Genomic DNA, 22,908 nt, shown 5'->3' with positions numbered 1-22,908 from the left:
GTCGATCGCTACGCTAATTAGAGACACTTCAATTTAACGATACAGCGGTGAATACTCATTTTACTCCACGGTAATTAAAACCAATAAGATATATATATATATGCAGGAGATGAACAAATGGTCACCCGTTAGAGGCACAGCCCACGCGCTTCGAACGAGACGTACAGACTCGTTGTATAGTCAGGTGGGTATATATAAGGAGTTAAGGACCAGCCGCGCAAGAGGCACGGAATAAAGAGGAAAGAGAGAAGGAAAAAGAAGAAGCAGAAGCTGGGCCGCAAGAGTATCTGATGGGCCGATTGCATCATTAGCGAGTATACGTGCTCGCTAGTGAATCCACTGGGGAGAAGCTAGCTTGGCAGCCGGACCGATCAGCGGGCACCAATTAAATCTGATAAGGATGATCTTTTCGACATTCGATGGAGATGATGTAGAACTTCGATTTTGAACCGCGAGAGAAATCGAAAGATCCGCAGGGTGTCGAATACGTGCCTCGGTAATGAGCTACGTGGGCTAATGCTCATCGATCAGCAGCACTTGGTGATCTCTAATATAATTTATTGTTAATTTATTGTAATAAGAATAATAAGAATGTCTAATTTTAATTTTACATTTTTTTTTTACATTTTTTGCTAGTACATTGTGTTGTAGTTAAAGTTATATTAAATATGCCTTTATGAGAGAGAGAAATAAAAATGATGAACTTTAAGACTTCTGGATAACTCGGTAATAATACTTTTTATTTCCTTTTTCTAAAACAAAGTTTTAAAGAAAATTATATCTGGGATGCTGTGGCCATCCTACCTATCTCTTAAAAGTTAAACTCACATCAAATCTGATATTTTTATTTCGTTTTAGTCGATATAAAGCTAATATAAACATAGATCGAGACAATAAAAAAATGACAATAAATTTATATAAATTAAGATAAAACTGACAGATTATAGGAATATGAGAATTAATAATTATTTATTTATTTTTAATAAATTGCATCACTGGATTGTTTTATAAATCGAATCTCTGTATTTCAAAGTACTTTCGCCCATGATTTGGAATAGACTGTTGTTGAAAAATCACGATGTCGCGATGGATGGAACGGCATTCCGCAATTTCGCGCGTCGAGTTTTTACATCGCAAGAGAAACCACGCGAAGAAGAAGACGAAGAAGAGACAAGGGAACTGCGTGCGCGAGATTCGCGAAATGGTTCCATTCCTGCTAACCGGTGGCGAGCATAGCCGTGCTATGTGGAAGGATTTTATCGGACCCACAAATCGGCCGCACTTCGTACGGTCGCGGCGATTTAAAAAGGAAACGACGTATCACGCCGCACGATCGATAAGATATTATTCCGGAATGGAAACTACGAGTCTGTTCTTCACAGCTCGGCGCATAAAAATGGAGTATCGTGCCCGACGAGATATTAAACGTTACTCATACTGTATGGCCGAGCCATCAAGAAGTAATTCAAGTAAATATATGTCGCGGCGATTTAACATCTCTATGTTTTATCAGCGCTGTCGCGGTGCTTGTCGTTGATACGTTCCCGATGATCGAAAAGACAGACCTGTGATCTTTATATCACGTTTATTCAGCTCTTGATCTAGATTTTTCATTTTTTAATACGAAGGATATAAATCAAGATTGATTATAGTATTCACAAAAAATCGAGTAAGCAAAAAATTGAACTATTTACAACTAAAATATTTAAGAAATTAATGTACAGTCTTGTTCATAAGTACGAAGCACTGCTAGAAATTGACGTAAATATTTTAGTTATCTAACAAAAAATAAATTAAAAATAATATTTGTTTTAATAATAATTTCAGTATTTTGTTAGTTCTCCCTTGGCTTTTATTATCGTATCTTTTTCAAGAAAATACAATTGTATAAAATGTCATTGAGATCTAAACTAGCATGTCAACACGAGCAGAATTAGAAGATGTTTATGAGAATTTAGTGCTCTTTATGTGCTAATTTATTACTCTAATTTTGATTTTGCTGCTATAACAGTTTAGCAACAGATCATTTTATGCTAATTTAAAAAAAAAATTGAAACTTGTCTGTTAAAAAGGTTAATATAATAATACAAAAAATACTTATACTACAATTTAGTGCTAATTATGGTAATAATAATTTAAATTTTGCTATGCTATTCTTTACTGTCTGAGATAATAATAATCAAAAGATCAATATAATAATAATCTGTCAAAAATAATAATAATCAAATCCAATATGTCATACGTTGTCATATCATCGTATTGAATTCATTGACAAAAACGGAATATTTAAATAAAATGGCAATGCTTGCATTAAACAGTTTCGTTTGGATATTAAGTTTTACATATTCAACTAGTCCTATTAATATTCATTTTTCATTTTCTTATAAATTCATTATATATTCTTCAATTTTGTTAGAATATCATAAACATCAAATAATACAGTAATTCCTGGGATTTGAATCGCAATTTAATTACTTTCGCCCGAAACTCAGAAATTTTCTCACTCAGAAATCTTGATTTTATTCCTTTATCTTTAAAAATTTAGATTTATAAAATTATAAATATCTCATATTGGCATGCTAGCTTAATAGACATTAAGGGCGATATTCATGATTCATTATTATTTTAAGCTCATCTTAAATAATGTCTTAAGATGTTAATACAATCTTCTAATTGGCTTCTTAATACTGTACTTAAAATTGTCTCAAATATAAGGATCGATTATAAATACCGGCGTAAGTACTGAGTATGCTGAATCACTTAGGATCAAGGATGGATATTTTATAGGACCAATTTATAAAACAATGTATACTGATTAAAGGCGAAGCCATGAAATGTGCTATGAGACTTTTCCAAACTCATCGCGGGATATCACGCTCATGGAATTTCAACCGTTAGATAACGCTTGAATTCATGAGCTCACTAAGTAAATGGAACGTTTGTAATATGTGCCGCGAGATCGTTTGCGTGGAGATGGGCGTCATTTCTTATCAGCTTGAATCGCGTTTGTTTCGAATCAGTACACTAGTCGATCGGTCGCCAATTTCCTAAGGTGATCTGGATTCCTTTCCATAGAACAGCTGTGTCATAATGTAAAATCGAAAAGAAATTTCTATTGATAAAAATCCAAAGAAATGTTACATTACAGAAAATTATACTTTGTAAGAAAAGAAAAATTGCATGGATTCAATGTTTTACGCATAAAGAATGTGTTGTGAATTTTATATTGGATTTTTATTTTACTATCCTTCTATCTTTACTATCACATGTTCACATATTTTACTCCCACTTTACATAGTTTTAATACAAATATGTGAATATGTTATTCAAAGCGCCGTTAACTAAAGTCGGTATTTCTTTCATATAGGATTCGAATGGCTTCAGAAAAGGCAGCTACTCGCGTTTAACGTCGTCTTCGAGACGCGAAAAGATTCTAACGAGCCGCGTCGAGTCTCGATTCCTCAAGATCGCCCGGCTTCGACTGTAAAACCGCGCTCTTTATTTTTCACCGCTATCCACGAACGTGCATCTACATCTGCTTATGCAGATCCGCGGTCGTGATACCGCGGCACACACGTGGGCGGACTGCGAGTCTCTCGCCCTGGGAGATCGACTTATCCGGACGGAAACCCGAGAACCGCGGGCGACGTATATATGCGACGGGAATTGCTTCTGGTAGTCGGTAAAAAATGCCATAGAAGAGCCTCCGGGAAACGCGCCGAGGTAATTATCGTCATTTGCCGCGATGATCACCGCCGCGATGCTTCGTATACTCGCAGCTACGGAAATGTAGCTAATATCGTGGGCAGATATATAATACTTGATCTTTAAATAGCGAAATCACATTTTTGTGGGTGCGAGTATAAAAAACTGATACACGAAAAAGGTTCTGCTAAAGTATGTAAAATTTAGTTAGATACAGATCTAAAAATAATTTTGTTGGACGATTAGAATAATTGCATTATTAAATTATAGTCAAATTTAAGTAGCCGCTGCTTCTACTCAATACATCGTCAAAACTTTTGCAGTATTGCTTATCATATTTGAGATTTCTTCGTAATTATTTTGATAATTCAATAAAATTATTTTCAGATCTGTACCTAAATTTTTGGATACTTCAAAATCATTATTTCCATGCAGTATTACAAAGTAATTATTAAAAAAATTAAAATAGATATATTATCTGCCAGTTCTACAGTATATATTAACCGATATCTGATTAACACTTTCTAAAGAAACGCGATCAAAGGAATAATCGAGAAGACAATTATTTCATTTGAAACATTGATCAGTTGGGAAAATGCCATGTCGTTTTAACAACGAATCTTTCTTCTGGACTAAGTCATTTCTACGACAAACGATTGTGAGACATAAAATGTCATTGTGACCTAAGAACGTTGATGACAATACGAAATTGATGATTCATCTATGTAAAGAGTGCGTTAAATGCAAACTTGCTTATGCATGCAAAAGTTTAGATGCCCCCAGGGAATAAATAGGGCTTTGTGGAAACGGTAGTTCGATTTCTCATTGCTGCTGCATACATATACGCATTACGTATTATGCAGCGTCTCTTCCGATGCAATCTACGTTTAGCCGACGAGGCGAACAACGCCAATTCTGCTCATTCGCGCGAATACTAATGCGCTAAGAGCATTTCCACTGCGAGCTGTGTTTCGCACTTACGTGTCTCACAATGTTACGCCGCGTTACGCCACCGTAATATTCGTGCCAGACGCATTGTATACTTATCGTTACCAACGTAAATGGGCAAAGAGAAGTACTTTGAAACGCGAGACTGCTATGCAATTGTACTGTGCAACCGAAACCTTCGGGATAATCTGCTTAGCTCTGGCTATTAAAAATATAATTTATGAAAGCGATTTTTCAAAAATTTCAAAAATCGATTAAATCATAATCACACTTCATAAAATAAAATCAATGGGTTATCAGTGAAATTATCTAAATATTTTTTAAAATTTAGATCCTTGATAGAATTTAATTTCCTATATTCAAAGAACTACATCTAATCGACAAAATTCTAGCGAAAGATTGAAATAAAAGACGAGATATAAATCGAAATAAAGATCGAGATATAAATCTTGGGACCCCAGAGCCGCATGTTTTTCATTGAAAAATTTAGGTGTGCAACGATCTCTAAATCTTTTTCGCGATTAGACGCGAGCACAAACGCATAGACAGAAGTTATCGTTATACTTATTATGCCCGCCGACTTCCATCCACCGATCATTATTCAGGTGTAATGCGTATATATTATCCAGCCAGCGTACGCATGTTACATCGCTATTGTTGCGTATATTGTGAGCGCAGGTGGAGGTTTAACCGAGAATCTCTCGCGAGAGAAATTGCCGCTCTGGTAGCGACAGCGACGCTTTTACGAGGCGAAGCTCGGTAATGACCGAAACGCACGAATTCTATTGTGGAACGCGTCCACAGTAACGAACAAGAAAAGTATCCGTCTATTATTGCAAATAGTTGGACATTCTACGATTAGATGTGCCCGTAAAACACTTTGAAAATAGTTCATAACTTGCAGAATAACGATGAGCTGAAGAAATACCTCACGCCTCGTTACGTTTTATTGTTAACATTTATGTAAATTTAATTTTAATTTTGGTTAACTAACTCTTTATGTTTTCTAGTTCTAAAAAGATATGATAGTTAAAAAAAGATTCGAAATAAGTTAAACGGAGATTAAAGTTAATCTACATTAGTAGAAACAGGTATAATAATTGTTAGATTAAAATCTGACGATTCTCTAATTTCAATATCAATAATTTTCAATAATAAAAATTGAAGAAAGTTTAAAAAAGAAATATTAATTTTTAACATATACGTTATATTATTATAGATTATATAAATTCAAAACGAATATGCAAGATTAACGATTATTATACTAAAATCTAACTCTGTATTTTTAATATTAATAAACATCGAAGAAAGCTTAAAAAAAGAAATATTAACGTTAATGTTTCGTGATGTAAATTTTACAAAATTAAAAATTTCAAATTTCGGAGATTAAAGCAAATTGAAAAGCAGCAATCATTGAGCAAACTCAAAATCCAAGGCAGGAATAACGATGATTCGTTTATGCGGCATCCTCGAGCTTTCTTTTTTGCCGACCTTCTCGTTTGCTCAAATAAAGACGAGAGTTCGTTTTGGCGTGTGTCCCGATTAAGATTGTACCGCTAATTGTGTCTCGACCGCATCAGCAGCCTGCGTGGCAGCAGTTATTTCGGTACGTCCGGATGATGCATAGTGCGACTGTATTTATCCGAACTTCGTGTATTATAATTTGGTTTTGAAGTAAAGAGTTATCAATAAAAATAGAATTTTATATAAAGAATAAAAAATAAATTTTGGATTAAGATGTTATCATTCTATTTTCAAACTGTTTTTATTATCAGCATAGTTGCTTTCTCTAATTGTAATTAATTTAATCTCCAAATTTTTTACATATTTTTAATTCCAAATGTTACACAAAAAATTTCCCATCCTTTTTTATAGTTCCGAAAACATATGATTTTTAGAATTCTCTGTAATCTCTTCAATTCTATGAATCTCCAAATTCTAAATTCTCTAAAATTATATTATCTTGGTTTGTAGAATTTATTGCTTCTTTCTTGCACGATACTTCAATTTCGCAGGTGTCTAAAAACCGCAGAAATTTTCAAATCTATAATTAAATAGATCTGCGGTTTCATGTGTCTATAATTTTAAAGACCATTTAAATTCCATGGACTCCGCAGATATCTAATTAAAATACCTGTGATATTATAGATCTTCTTGCAAGATACGGTTTTCAAAAAAACTCGCTCCGTACAGTTTGTATTAAAAAATGTTTCGTGGCAAGCATTTTTCTTTACGTAGATGAATACAACTTCTCGATCTACAAATTCTTCCGGTTTATAAACCGCCTTATCTCCCGACGTTTATTCTGATAAGCGAGATTTCACTGCACTGACTCCGAGAGGCACGCGAGAAGCCGCGATTCCGGTCTGCGATGGAAAATACGATTTTATTAAGGTGCTACATCGTAGTGTGTCGCGCGACGCGCTTTAAGCACCTCGACTACGTTAATTATGCCACTTAAATTAGGATAAGGCTGTCTTTGGACGTCACGATCGAATGGATCCGCCGTGGAATAGCACATACGTTTGTCTCTCGATTTCTCTTTCCTGATTTACTTAATTGCGCTGCTTAATATTTGCATGTCCATTCAATTCTACCGTGGGATACATGTTGAGTTAGTGCGTTGCGTTTCATTACATAAGCTGAATTAATATATCCTCATGAGGAGTAATTAATAAGTAGTACGGAATTCGCCGAGAGAGAGAGAAAGAGAGAGAAGTTTCTCAGAAAATCTTATAGTAAATACGTTACGAGATACTCGAGATGAAGAAATACAATCTCAGAAATGCCTTGACTTGTATACAATTCTTAACTGCAAAGTGCAAAATGCAACGCACTGTTAATTGCAAGCTGCTCACATAAATAGGTATTAATTCTTTATACAATGTATTAAGTTATATTAACTAGATTTATGTCAATTGAATATACTCTTTAACAGTTTTTTTTTCTGATTAATAGTGATATTAATACGTCAAAATGTGTTGTGTGTGTTATTAGAGAATTTTCTGTTAGAGAAAAATATCGCGTAGCAATTTGTGAATTTAAATTCTACACTCTTGATTATTATTATCTTAATATTAAAAAAAATTTTTCTTCAATATACTAATGATGATATACTAATTAATATAAAGATTAAGATCTATTGAAATTTCACAGTTTAATGACTTTAAATTTCGTAGAATTTATATACTGAATAGTATGATTCTTGTCTTAATATCCATCATTTTTAATAGATAACCAATGCTAATATATGTCTTATTTTTTAAATATTCTTAAAGATGGCATCGCAAATAATATGGTTCATCGACACCATGTAATTTATTCTGGGTCGCTGTCAGTTGACACCCGCCTCCTTTTCTCGTTTAACAATACAGTCAAGATGATTTTGCAAATACCGCAGAAATGTTCGACTCGATCGATATATCTAGGGAGTCTCGAAACCTTTGACGTGCAGGCGGCGTCGGTACAATCTAAAATTTACAATTCGCGTCTCGATCGTCCGCCTACGTTATTCACGCATGAGCAGTCCCTTCGCATAACTAAGGATAAGATAGTAAAAACGTCGCGCTAGTGGAAGATATATTTAGCCTGCAGAACAAGATCTTAAGCTTATTAAACGAAAATTCTGTCTTGATACATACATTAACATCACCACTGATCAGAAAAGAAAGTGTTCATGCTACAAAGTATTTAAAATAAATATCCTATTAACATAATTAAATTTACAAAATATCCATCCATCACTTATTTATGCAAGCTGCCATCCTGTGATTAGCATTCAATGCGATGTATGTTGCACTTTGCGGTCTCTCTTTCTTTCTTTCTCGCTCTCTCTTTTTTCTCTCTTTGACAAGCTGACGTCGATATGCGTTATTTCTAAACTTTCGCCGACTACAATCGCGAAATAATCTTGGTGATTCAGATAACGATTAATCATTAGCATCCGCAACGCGACATTTACGGACCATTATCGATAGTCCCATGCACATCGAATTAATTTCCCGGTCGGCGAGGAAAACCGCCAGTCTCCATTTACGTCGCAATATCTCGATATCGAAATCACGAATACGTAATGCTGTTTCTGGTCGTTAATGTTACCCACTTGATGTATAGGACGTAATTTTCTTTTAAATCTCTTGAGGGTAATTTATATTAATAAAATAAACAAAAAATTCAAGAATTGAGAAATAAGCAGCCATAACAATAATTTATTGTAAGCAATTATATTACTAAGACGGAAATCGTATTTTAAAGATATTTTAATTCTGGGAAACAACTTAATATGTAAATAAATGAAATCATCCAATAAAGCTGGACCTCTCTGCACGTTTGCTTAGGACATCGTACATGATTGAACTACTGCATAAGTGTAGCATACGCAATTGCAGGATTTGAAATGGCTGTTTCCGTGACTGATAGCAATAATCTGACAGGTGCATCAACGTCATTTATGTCGCCGTTGAGGCGATCCACGTTAAACGGAGCGTATCATCTGTAGACGAAAGAAAGAAGTAGGTGGCATTCCATCACAGGAAGTTAATTAACATCATGGACGGCTCTCTCGAGAGCCTCAGGTTGAAACGAACTAGATCTATCTAAATAAACCAGAAACTCATGAACGGCGCGCCGTGTCTCGCGGGTATCTATCTGCGTATCTGATGCCACTTATGACGTATGTTTAAACTAACGCATTGCTTACGAATAGTCGATCTTCTAATCAATCCTCATTACCGATGAAATTCATCACCCCTTTCTGCGTTATCTTCATTGGCAGAAAATAATGTTTTTTTCTATATAGAAAGAACGACTTTGCCAAAATATCTAAAAGTTTGAGTAAAGTACAGATCTGAAAATATTGTTGTGCAGCAAAACTAGTGGTTTGAATATTAAAAATTTTGCTGTTATTGTTTATTATGCTTGAGTATTCTTCATAATTATTTTGATGTATTTTCCAACAAAATTATTTATATTTAGCTAAATTTTTAGATGCTTCAGCAAATTCATTCCGTGTGTAATTGCGTGAAATCAGATAAATAAAATATTAATCAGAACACGTTTGAGACACTTGTTCCAATTATGAACGATTAATATACTTTCCTTGGAATTTAACGCAATTATCCAAACCATACAAGTTTTACAAAATAAATTAATATGGGAAAAAGAATATTTCTCATTTCCTTTTAATATCTCATATAAGGTTTTCGCGTCAAGTAATTAGAAGAGAGATTTACGCATCGCGTAAACCGAGTTAAATTACGATACGCGGACCGGTCGTTTTAGTACTAAGCCGACGATACCTCGGATCCATCGAGATCGCACGATTCTTCCCCCGTAACGGGATTTCGAGCGATTGTAGATTACGCGACCGGTAGAAACCTCGGTTATCACGCGCGATGACGAGAGAGCGTCTCGGATTCGCGAGATCCGGCCGACGACGCTGAATGATTGCGATTTATGGGGTTCCTCATGGTAGCTGGCGATCTGGCGAACCGATCTCAAGTGTTCGCAAGTGGAATTTGTTGACCGACTCAATCGTAAAGGTGCCGCTACAACGAGGCGTGTAAAATCCGGATTTTACACATAAATTTTACAAGATCATTTGTCTCGCTCGTCAAGAGCATTAGATTCTGATATCGTATCGAAATTTTCTCAGCTTAGCGCGGCTTCTCGTCATTGCTTTTCTTGTAAACATCTTCATAACGTTTTAATGCGACCGGACTATTACGTCGTACTAGACTCGAGTTATCTCGCGCGATGAACTTTACTTTTGGTGCTCTTTATCGTCTCTGTTGAATCTAATTTACACGCCGGTAGATTTGCTTTTTGCCTCGCTTTTGCGGCCGGCTCTAAGTTGAAGTTGCCCGACATTTCGTTTAATCGCCTCAATCAGTCTAGCTGTGCATACTCAATTCGATCTTTTATCAGCAATCACTTATAACTTCACTTAAGATGTTAAAAATAAATATATATGTATAGAATCAGCAACGCGATACTAATCATTAGGGATTCTCGCGTTCTTTTTCTAGTCTTTACAAATTATAAAGATATATATATAAATATATAATTATGATAAATAAGTATTTATAAAAACATACACTTTTTATGAAATTGTACTTCCACACGCTTTAACTTTTACGATTTGAAAATTACTCAAGAAAGACGAACGAAGATCGATGCAGTGTTTGACGATCCATGCGAAACAATGTGCGTGACTCATAAACGTGATCGTAAATTAAAATTAGTCTAAACGGATTACGCAAACGGTATTCTGCAATAAAAGTATGCTTCAGTCCCGTAAATCTCAGGCAACGTTTCTAAACTGCCTGTCAAGGTAGATAAGTGCAGCGTACTTAGAATAGGCCGGGATAAAAATCGCGAGTTTGCGTTAGAGTAAGATGAAGAGCCGCGCATTACTCTTCGTATTCGTGTCTTGCTTGAACGCAAGCAGGCATGGGACTACCTTCGTATCGATATATGTAAGGCCTTCAAGGCTCACAATAATACTGTGATTAATCTGTTAGATGGATACGAATAAGGCGCATTTTAATAGGTGCGTTTTAAATTAATAAAATCATAGAATCAATGCAATTCAAATGAAATCGATTATGATATTTATAAGAAAATCATCAGATTTTTTTATGGAGGCATTTTAGTCTTTTTCAGATTGACAATTTATCTGTTTTACGATAGAAAAGAAAAATATTGGATAATTCAATGAGAATTAATCTATACGTTTGTTCTATACTAAACGTAGCTACAAAAGTGGATATATTTCGTAACGCAAATTTTGCAGCTGTTAAAATTAATGAGCATATAAATTGTTTCTAAACTTGATACAATTTTCTCTTGAAAGAAATTAGATTAATATTTATGCGCGACTTATCTTATTTTACTTATAAAAAAGTACGAGAGATTATTTCAATTCTTTCATCGAAGCTTTCGTATGTCATTTTAATTTTATTTCAATAACGATCTAAAGTATAAATGCGTGATAAGTTTTTATAATAAACATATTCCTAAATAATTTTTAATTTAAAAACTGTATATTTTATTTGTGGTTTTAATCGAATTTCTAAATCTCCTTCGAATGAAAGAGACATGTTTGAAGATAAATGTCTTTTCATAGCAAGTGATGACAAAATATCACGGATTTACTTTGTATCGTGATAAAAGTCAGAGCCCGATAATAGAATCTAAAAGAAAGCATGCGCATACCGATGACGGCACTTACCTTTGCAGCCATCCGCCGACAAGCCGTAGGTGTCCACGTCGCAGCGATCGCACCGGAAGCCGACGACGCTCGGCGCGCACCTGCACACACCGCTTACGGAATCGCAGAACCCGTCGATGGCACCCACGTCGCAGTTGCATTCCCGGCAACCTGCGGTCACGTTCCCATAGCCCTCGATGCAGGAGGAACAGTCACGACCGGTGAACAAAGACCTGCAAGGACACTGACCGGTCGTTTGTTCGCAATGGACTGAATTGCTACCGAAGAGAGAGCAGTCGCACGCTGAAACACAAACGGTATCCATGCTCGTAATATATCCCATTAATGAAATTAATGATATGTTTAACTTAGTTTTTTTTAGTTTTTCTTTAATCTAATTGCTATGTTAATTTGTTTTGTAGTGGGAAGTCTGATTGTCACTATTTTTGATAGATTTGTCATAAACATTCGATAAATCTTAGTAGTTTATTGACGATATATTAGTTAAATGTTGGGGATATAAAACGCGTTTGGGCAATATTGTATCAATAATTATGTTACTAGTAGGAACTTTCAATACAAATATATTTTCGTGTAAAAAAGAAAATTGATTTCAAATACAGAAGATAGAAATATTTTTTTAAATATCGAAATGACTATTAAATACCGAGATGACTATTCGCAATTATTGAACAATTTCAGAGTTTACAGAGATTGTCGTAAAGTATGGAAGTACTTACGCATGCAATTCTGTTCCAGAGGATTTCCATAATGCGCTTCCTTGCATTTCTCGCACTTCCAGCCCTCAGTATTGCCGCGACATTCCAAACATCGACCCGTTTCATGGTCGCAGGCACCACCGTTGCAAGTACACCGTTCGCAAGTACCACCAGGTATCACAGGATTACCGTAGAATCCTACATCACAACTTTTCACCCAAATTGAAATTAAAGCCTTCCGTTTCGATGATAACATTTTAATAATTATTACTTGATTATATGCAACTTCAAAAAAGGCAATGACGCCTAACAATTATAGTCATTTTAACGGACATTATTTTTTATTATAATATATTAAATTAAATGTTTATTCATGTATTAACCCTTTCGCCTATAATATCGTGTGAGACTCGTGGTAAGAAAATCGGGCTAAATACGAGTATCATAGATGAGAACCATGATACGTCGTTCGTACAAAGCTTAATCTTTTTTTAATTTGTGAGAAAAAAAGAGAAAAGTCTATACTTTACGATGGTTATCATGACATTTACGAGAAAAATTTTTTTCCATACGCAAATTGATTTTTCCAAACGTAATTGATTATGGCACGTGAATCAGAATTTAAATCGTAGGGCAAAGGGTTAATATAAATTTTTTATTCACAGGATCAAAATATAGCCTTTTAAAAGAATATAAAATTGCTAAATGCAAGTAAGAGATGATTAATGTAATTAATTAATGCAATTGTAAGAGATAATTGTAATTAATTAATTTGCTATGAATAATGTAATTAAGGCGTTTGCATATTTATTATTAGCGACTTAATCATTGTATTTTACAATTTTATAAAAGATATTTATTTAAAATATATATATATATTATTTATTTTCCTTACGTTTCGCAATGATCTCCGGTATATCCTTCAGGACATTGCGTGCACACGTATCCGCTATTCATATCAGTGGGATCGTCAAGCTGACAACTCGGACTGAAATTGTTGGAGTCAACGGAAAGTGGACACGCGCATTTCTTACAGTCCTCCCTGGTGCCTCTTGTTGCGATACCGTAATATCCTGTAGCGCAACGATCACATTTTGGACCTACTGTATGATGTTCACACGTCTGGAAATTATGACGACATGCCACGTAAATTAAAAATTAAATATTAGCTTATTAAAACCGCGGGCACAAATTAAATTTACGATTGAAAGTTTTAACTCTTTCAATTAATGATAGAATTATTTGTTTCCTAAAAAAATTAAATATAAAAAAAATGATCTAAATTAAAATCGCAATGACATAAAAAAATTGAATTCAAGAAAAAATAAAAAAAGACAGTTTTGCATATCGTTATTTTTTTTTCGTTAAATTTATAAGTTTTAAAAATTTAACAAGATTTCTCTTTTCATCTTTATTGGAATAAGTTGCTTTGAATAAAAATAATTTTAATTCGTGTAAGTTCTCGTTCTATCGCTCATACAAGTGTGAGCTGTATGAGAATTTTGTTATTTTTGATTTACTTTTTTTCGGTTTTTCACATTATTTTTCACAAAAGTATGTGTATATAAGTGTAGTAAAATGTAAATGTATATCCGCAGTGTGTTGAGTTTGAATCCATGAGTTTGATTCAAATGACTGCGGATCAGTCATCTCTATGGAAAAATTAAATTTTCCTACAGAAAGCTAACTAGTATCGCTATCTGCACGGCATGAATATACAACGAACAGGTAAGTAAAGGATTTTCGTTGCTGAGTCGGTAAAATAGCTCGCACGATCTATAGATCCCGTAATCTATATAGCTGCCGCAGATCACAGGATCCATGTGAGTTCAGGTACTTTAAGTATGCTGCTGTACCGGCTGAAGATCAGCCACGAGAAATTAATTTCAGAGTGGCTATGTTAAAGCCAGTTGCACACTAGAGAACTTTCCTTACACATTTTGTTTGTATATTCTTGCTAAGTGTAAAAACATTTTTTTTACACTTTTTTATACACTTACAGTTTTAATATATTACTCATAATATTAGACAATAATTTATATTTATTAAACTGATTTATATTAATTGTGTCAATTTATTAAGTTTATTGTATTAATAAGCAATTGATTGTTTTGATGTGTTACATTATCTTTAATATTTTCATATATTATGGATAATAAGACATCTAATAGTAATAACCATTTTTCTATTAGCTTTTCATATGTATATTTTGGTTTCTATTTTATATGTAAGATAAAATTAATAAGAACTCACCCCACATTCGCCCATTATGAGATCGCAAGAGCCCGCATGACTGTTGCAGTCACATTTCACGCATTTGTGACGGTCCTGATGATTGGAACCATTGATGGGCATCTTTACGTACCCCCAGGCACATTTCTCGCAGGACATTCCTGTGTATTCCTCGGGACATTCGCATATTTCGACCAGATTGTCGGTTTCGCCATCCGGTGATAATTCGCCTATCGTCAATATAGCAGACTGGAGACTAGTAAGAAATAGAAAGATTGCTTCGTTACGCCTTATTATAAAGCTAAAATCCACGCGCAAGATGTACGCCCGATAAATAGTCGGAAATTTATGCACCTTCCTTCGATTTGCTCCGAATGATATCGCGCCCTTATCATCAGGTACTTGAGATCGGCGAGAACGCGCATCATCTGCGCCCTCGTTACAGGATCCCCGCGAAACTCGGTTCTCCTCAATCTGGTCGGGATGTCCTGAACGTCGCTTCGCACGTGAAACCAGTCTTGCTCTCGTAAAGGCACCGCTATTTCAGCTTCTTGACCATTGTACTGTTCCTCGCCGTACGCTATGCGCATCCCATTGTTACCCTTCGCGAGTGCGTGAATTATACGTTATTATATATATATCTATTTTCTTCCTAGGGCTTGGATTAAATGTGCTTGAAAAAATGCGAGAGCGGATATTTACAACTAGGATAACGTTGGGCTCCATGGTCGGTTTACCACTAGTGTCGCCTCGCATGACAACCCAGGTAACGGAGTACGTAAGATTACTGCCGTACGAGGATACGCGATTCCCCGTGTAAATCTGTGGCGCCAGCCAGAAAGGACTGTCATACTCGACGTCGAACGCTGCCACGGTCAGCCATTCGTTGTCCGTGTCCAAGGTGGGAACGATTGCCCGAGACGCGTTCATATCAGTCACCAACCAGTTCTCCAGTGTAGAAATCTAAGAAAAAAGCGAGTCACACGACCCGTCTTCCGTTATTTTATAGACCTATTATCGCTTTTTTGTTTTATCTTAATTCTAATTATTTTTCGCAAAATCGTATTTCATAAAAAAGAGATAACTGATTCCTTAGAGAATCATTTAATTATAATATTTTTGAATTTATAATTAATATTATTCATAATCTTACAATTAGTAAAAAATAATTTTATAATAAAGTTTCAATAAATTAAGCTAAATTTAGTTTCAATAAAATATGTGCCATAAAGGTTCTTATTCATATTGTCTATATTATAACGTAATTCGCGTTTTTTGTGCGTTCCAGTTCGACGTCATTGCTGTCATCGTAATTGTGGGTCTGCAATTTATTGGCAAGAGTGATAAACTATAATTGTCTCTGTATACACTTTATCACGCACGACGAGAACGTCGTGCAAGATTAACGCCCTAAACCGAATGATATGCCCGCAGGAGAAGGTTAACTAATCGTTTTGAATTTTACACCTGTCAACCTGATCTTGACTCTTGACAAACGAGGTTTTCCGCTATAAATCAGGATAAATCTTATCTCATATACGTATAGAGTTACTTAAGATTAACTGCTCCTATTAACAAAATGTCTCAATAAGCAACGAATTCCTTTTCAACAGAACATTTTTCAACTAGGAAAATTTTCCTCAGATTAGACACTCAATTTTGATATAATGTAATTATTTTAATTTCTAACTCAAATTTATTAGGTAATTAGATGAGTAATAATAGAATTGCACAAAGAAAAGAGCGCGAAATCACAAAACTACACACAGAAAAATACAAACATTCCCAACTTTATTTAAATTTTAAATATTTCAAAAATTTATGTATCCGCAAATTTATCAAATTCACAAGCATCAAATTTATTCAAAATTAATTAAATCCTAGAAATTTAATATTTTAATCAATATTAAATTAAATAAATTGATTTACTTATTATATTATATAAAGTTTCTTTCGCGTGATAACTTTATAATATTTTATAATATTCTTAAAAAAATAAATTCTTGTTTTAAATACATAATAATAAGTTATTCAAAATTGTATATCTTAAAATTATTATCAATAAAATTCTTTGTTAAACACAACTTACAATTAGTAGAATAAAAGTAAACAGAGTAATTATTTTTCTTAGCAGTATAGAATGAAATTTTTCTGTGTGTACAACTTCCAGTTTGAAGTTTTCCGATTCTAATAAAGATGTTAAACATTTTTTTTTTAAATAGACTTACAACTTTTATAAAAAAAAAAGACTTACCATGCTGTATTGTAATCTCGCAGTAGTACAGCGATCTGCTACGCCAAAGCAATAGCAGGACATGCAGCCATCGAGATCATCCTTCGAGAGCGCTAAGTACCCGGGTTTGCAACGATCGCAAAAATCCCCGGCAACATTCGCCTTGCATAAACAGTCGCCCTCGCAATCATGGGACGGCAGGATTCCGCGGGAATCGCAAGGGCACGGCATGCAATCGGGAAATTGCCGATAACCAGCAGCGCATTGATCGCATTTATAACCTGAATATCCCGGCTTGCACTCGCACGCACCTGCTACCTGGAGCACGATCGGTATTTAAACCATTTAGAATCGATCGTGAGAACGGCCCCGTTTAGAGATTATCGAGATAATCGATGCGCGCGTAAATCATGATCGCGCAAGCGATTACACGCGATTGAAGTTTCTCCAAGATTTAATAAAAACAATCGCGGTAAATTTACGTCGGATAACAATGGAGAAACAAAGAACTTTTAATGCTCTAAGAAGCGTTAATCGAAAATAAAATTTTTTACGTTTTTCTATTCATTAGAAAAATTGTATATCAAAGCTCACAAAGAAGGAATTTTAATACGCACGAATTTATTGTTCAATTTGTTCAATATAATATCGTTCCCTTATTTCAAAAGTCACATAACTTAAAAAAGTTCAAGTTATTATTTTTGCCAATAATATTTGATTAATTAATATTCAATAACAATAATTATATTAGGACTCTCGAAAAGTCCTATTGTTTTAACAATACAAAAAGATAAATATAATACTAATGAGAGTCAGCAACGATTAATGGTGCAATTATTTAGTGAACAATCAATACTCAGATATTGATGTCTTCTTTATTTTGAACGTTTCGAGTCCTCCTTTCTTTCTTTGGAGTCCTCCTCAGTAAGAATGATACAAGTATAATTAACTCATCTGCTCCATAATGCTTAAGTCACTCGCAAATTGATAAAGATGCAGCGTTGTATCATCACGGAACACAAAGCATTGCACTGAAGCTTTGTTGAACATATTAAAACTTAAAAAGTAGAATTATTAAAATCAAATATAAAGATCACACACGTCCGACGACGTGTCACTCTCTCTCATTAGACTATTATATTTATCTTTTTAATTAATAATTTTCTATCCAGTTAAAAAAATTATTTTTTTCCTTTTCTGAAAATTTAATTTTTGTTAAATGTGTCACTTTTGAAATAAAAGGGAGTGATTAAATGTTTTTGCTAGGATATGCAATTGAAATTATAGCATTCTCTTACCTTTCCCATACGCGTGTAAGAATCGTCAGGAGTACAGTAGCCTGTACTGCCACGTATGTTACAGTCGCAGGGCAAGCAGGGTTCCGATGCATCAGGTGCAACGCCATTCGGCCTGTAGTAGCCAATCTCACATTTCTCACAGTTTATACCGGTCGTATGTTCCTAAGATTTTCCAAATATGTCTCCAAATGTACTCGTAATACTTTATTATCTTAACCATATAATCCTATTTTGTTCTATTACTTATCCGACTTATCCGATATTAAATATTAATAATTTTATAGATATTAACCGCACAAGCAAAAGTTAATTTCTAAAGACACGAGGGACTATAAATATGTTTTCTTTATATAATTTTCTGTAAGATAATTTTCAAATCGTACCTTAAGTGTATATAGAAAATACGTGACCTTAAAAAATTGAGAGACTTTGAGATTATTACTCAAATATTATTCTGTAATTAATTACTCTCATTAGAAGATGATTTATTTTCCAAGATGTGTACGTTTGTCATTTTAAGACGCATTTAATTGCGGATAGTATCAATTAAACGGAACGCGTTTGCATTTCGTTTAACTTCTTATCATCTTACCGAGCAATTGACACACACGCCACCGCCTCGGTATTTCCCACGGATATCCATGGACATTCTCCTCTCGGCCACTTCCTGGTCGTATCTGCAGGACGTTGCATGGCCATTGCAGTTGCACTTTTCGCAGTGAAAGCCCTTGCCAGCTGTGCCGGGCTTCCACGGGATCTGATTGTACATGGAGCAGCATTTTTCGCATCTTTCACCGCACGTGTGGCGCTCGCATTCGCATTCCTGATGCTGAGAGATAACATGAAATACGCTTATCAGATGCCGCGAATATCCGTGTTCTTAAGTTACGCTTATCTATTAAGTCATACGGCGAATACGCGCGATCTATTACAGATATGGTATTGCAGATAGGCGTACAGAAGGAGGCGTTTGCCAGTTATGCTGCAATATCTCTATGTAATAATTTTGCTCATTCTTGAGTCTGTTTGTGGAAACTTGCTTATCGCAAAGTTGCTTGGGATTTATGTCATCGTTCTGTTTTCTTGACTTGCTAATTATTATTAAGAAATTAATAACACTATGGCAATTTATCTAATACTTATTGTTGAGTTCTTAATTAACGTTTCGTGATATGTTAATTTAACACGTATACGTATCTATTGACCTTAGAATTTACGTTTTAAAATACATTTTTTATTTTATTTGTTCACTCATTGTGTTATTTTGACACTAAGAAATGTTAAATATTAATTTAACATAAAATATTCAAGTATAATTATATTATATTACATTAATATTCGGATGTTAAAAATTTTTCGACACAAAATTTTTAAAACAGTACACAAACATTTATTACTGTGTATTATGTATACCGAGAATGATATAAAAGGGTTAAAAATAATTTAATTATATTTATTAACAATTTTCCCTTCATTACTTGATAAATTTTGTGATAAGTAAGTTATTAACTTGCAATCGCTTTGGGACGCAAAATTAATTGATTAATTCATTGATTAGTCATGAATCGATGTATTCAGTAATGTTACTCCGGATGTTACCGCATTGCGGGGTCATAAAGACGGGACTTCATAGACACGGTCGCCTATCCGAATGTGCAAATGATATGCATATAATCGCAGATAACTATATTGCCAAGCATAGAGTGGAGTTCACATTGCACTGGACGTTATATATTCGGTTTACGAGTTTCATTTTGTCGTTTAAAAGATTCAGCGAATGTCATAATATCGTGGAACTAGCAGATTACCCAATCATAGAGGAAACTATAGACAGCTCAAAGATTTGAATACGCTTTATCGTAAATTATTCTAAATTTTCTCGACAAACAAAAATCATTGCATTCTTATTTCATAATATCAAATATTGTGATACATATATGATTATATTTGAGTATAATGAGATTATAATGAAAACAACTACAAAACCGTCTTAATTAATTGCAATATCACAACACTTTACACACGGAAAGAACAATTTTGATGAAGTATCTAAAAATTTAGCTAAATATAGATTTAAAAATAATTTTGTTGAATTATTAAAATAATTATGTAGGACGTTTAAGTAATGCTGAAAAGAGTTTTAATGTTCCATCAGTTGGAGTGTCCCACATAATCATTTTGATCCAACAAAATTCTTTTCAGATTTCTGATCTAGCTTTCTTAAATTTTTTAATATTTCATTAAAATCGTTCTTTTACAGTGTAACAATAAAATCAATGATCATCTTCAAGTTATAAATAACAGTTGATTAATAATTAATGATTAATGATTAATATCACCGGTTAACTCGCTTTCTCTGTCAGAATTACTTTGTATTGTAATTACTTCGTAATTATTGGAGAGTGCATTGAATTGGGCCGAAGAAATCGTATAAAGAATTAGTCGAAAATAAAATGCGGCAGGATTAATGAGTTTCGATTTCACCGAAATATCGCGCGTCCGATAAACGTGAATGCATGCGGAAGAGCGAAAGGGTTAACGCGTGTGGCCTTATCATTGGCGTGACAAACGAACAGGCTACTCTGGTCAATTGCAATATCCCTCCATTAACACATGCTGGGTATTATTTATTGCTGATGATAATGGCTACCCTGCGATCGGTAATCAAACCTCGATTTCTGCAATTACTCTTCGCCACGGCGGCGTTTAATGAACCTGAATTACATTTCAGGAAACCATAATATTTCGGAGCCGTTATTCTCGAATCAAGATAGCCCGGCCTCCGAAAAATGAAAACCTCTGATTCAACGTGATGCCTCAGAATGGTTGGCCTTAATTTTTACGACCGATTGTTTGACTAATTCATCGCTCGGAGCAATCTTTCTCTTTTATTAAAGAAAAGAAAAATATAATAATTTTCGGTTTATATAAGTGAAAAGAAATATACTCAAACAAAAATCGATAATTTAAATATTAATAAATCAAGAACATGTTCACGCATTTGATTATGATTCAATAATTATATGTTGTTCGAAAATTGCGAGAAATAAATTTCACGTGGAAATTTCTCCTCTAATTCGTATGCAGTTGACTAAAGTCAAGTTAACAGAAGTCATTAAAAAGAACGACATTGATAACGTAATAATATGAATGACTACATAAAAAAATAATTATATTATAATATATTTTTTTGTAGATAAGTCAATGTTTTTTTAGATAGAATTTTTTATGAAACTGAGAGATTTATATTACATAAATAAACCATAAAATAAATTTAAGACATTTTAAATCTCCCACAAAAAGCAAAATTTTGTACATCACGCGAGAAAGACGGAAATTCATGATTTTCTAATGTAAAAAAATTAAATGAGATATCTATTGTATATTCCCTACCAAAAAATTTAGTTTAAAATATTTTTAAAATTAAAAAAGTGCTATCATAATTCATTTTTTGATCTCGCAAGATTTAAAGAAATTTGTTTCAAAAACGTGTGATAATTAATGTTAATTAACTAAAACGCATTCAAGTGCAACGAAAGAAATATCAATTGCGAAAGTGACCGTAAAATTGTATGCGGAATTGATAATGGCACAATACTTCTCAATGTTCTCGTTCATAATGATAAACAGACAAGAAATCAACGTCCCCTATACTCTCAATCATCGCGCGCATTTCTTTTTGCTTTCACGTTGTATCTGTCATTGCACTTTCCTCAACAATTCCCACTTCAATTCATAACAACGGATGCGCGCTGAATGAGCGTGTACTTAACTTACTCGTATCGAATAAATAAACATCGTGAAAATTACACGACGAGTAAGCTACAATGCAAAGGTCAATGTCCACTTTACGGCGATGTAGTGATTCCGATGCGGCAGAACGTAACGTTGCATTATGAATGACACAATAAATTCTATCACATTACGCGTCCACGATTTCGCGAAATGCTTGCAAAATTCTCGGAATGTTGAGTATATTGGCAGCAACACAAAAGCAAGTCGTAACGCTCAATGTAACATCTTTTGTCATTCTGCAGGTTTCGTGAATAAAATTTTGAAAACCAAAACGGAAAGCAAAAAATCTTATACAAACTTTCCACATATCTCTCTTTCATTTATTACAATTTTAATTAAAGACAAGAATAATATTTCATAATTATAAAAAGATTAATTTTTCTAATATTTTAATATCTATTATTTTGCCAAAAAAAGATTATATTTATACAATATATAACAAATAATTTAAATAATAAAATTTATCTCTTAGCAAAATTTTAATTTTTTAAATAAAAATATCTTTTAATTCATATTAACTTATATTCTGTACAAAATGTGTTTTGATAGCGACGCTAATGCAACATGAGAAAATAGATATTGCTTTATGAATATCGTGTAGGGAATTTTTTAAATTTTGAACTTTGCACAGAATAAGGTAATCGCGATTTCGCAATTTCAGCGACAGCGTTGTTAAGAGACATAATAAAGTATTATTGTCTGTTAAAGCCAGCTGCATGAAACACAGGCTAGGAGAATATCCATTCTCGGATTGTAGCGACATAAGGT

The 22,908-nt window shown here is 33.9% G+C and overlaps 1 protein-coding gene across 3 annotated transcripts in view; it reads right to left on the bottom strand.

Moving 5' to 3' along the window:
• The window catches only part of wb (wing blister), a 167,859-nt gene that overhangs the window by 85,775 nt on the left and 59,176 nt on the right, over nt 1-22,908 (bottom strand). For all 3 annotated transcript variants that reach the window (XM_011061994.2, XM_087411711.1, XM_011061995.2), the window contains 9 exons: nt 18,938-19,174; nt 18,346-18,507; nt 17,069-17,365; nt 15,517-15,777; nt 15,169-15,416; nt 14,836-15,070; nt 13,478-13,704; nt 12,604-12,791; nt 11,885-12,166 (listed from right to left, as the gene is read on the bottom strand). In XM_011061994.2, coding sequence (XP_011060296.2) covers nt 11,885-12,166; nt 12,604-12,791; nt 13,478-13,704; nt 14,836-15,070; nt 15,169-15,416; nt 15,517-15,777; nt 17,069-17,365; nt 18,346-18,507; nt 18,938-19,174 — 2,137 coding nt within the window. The remainder of the gene's footprint in view (nt 1-11,884; nt 12,167-12,603; nt 12,792-13,477; nt 13,705-14,835; nt 15,071-15,168; nt 15,417-15,516; nt 15,778-17,068; nt 17,366-18,345; nt 18,508-18,937; nt 19,175-22,908) is intronic.

Source organism: Acromyrmex echinatior, chromosome 12 (assembly GCF_024713525.1).
Source record: "Acromyrmex echinatior isolate Ae372 chromosome 12, ASM2471352v2, whole genome shotgun sequence".
NCBI classification, from domain to species: Eukaryota; Metazoa; Arthropoda; class Insecta; order Hymenoptera; family Formicidae; genus Acromyrmex; species Acromyrmex echinatior.
The sequence above is the reverse complement of the archived record's forward strand: the minus strand, read 5'-3'. Positions and strand labels throughout refer to the sequence as shown.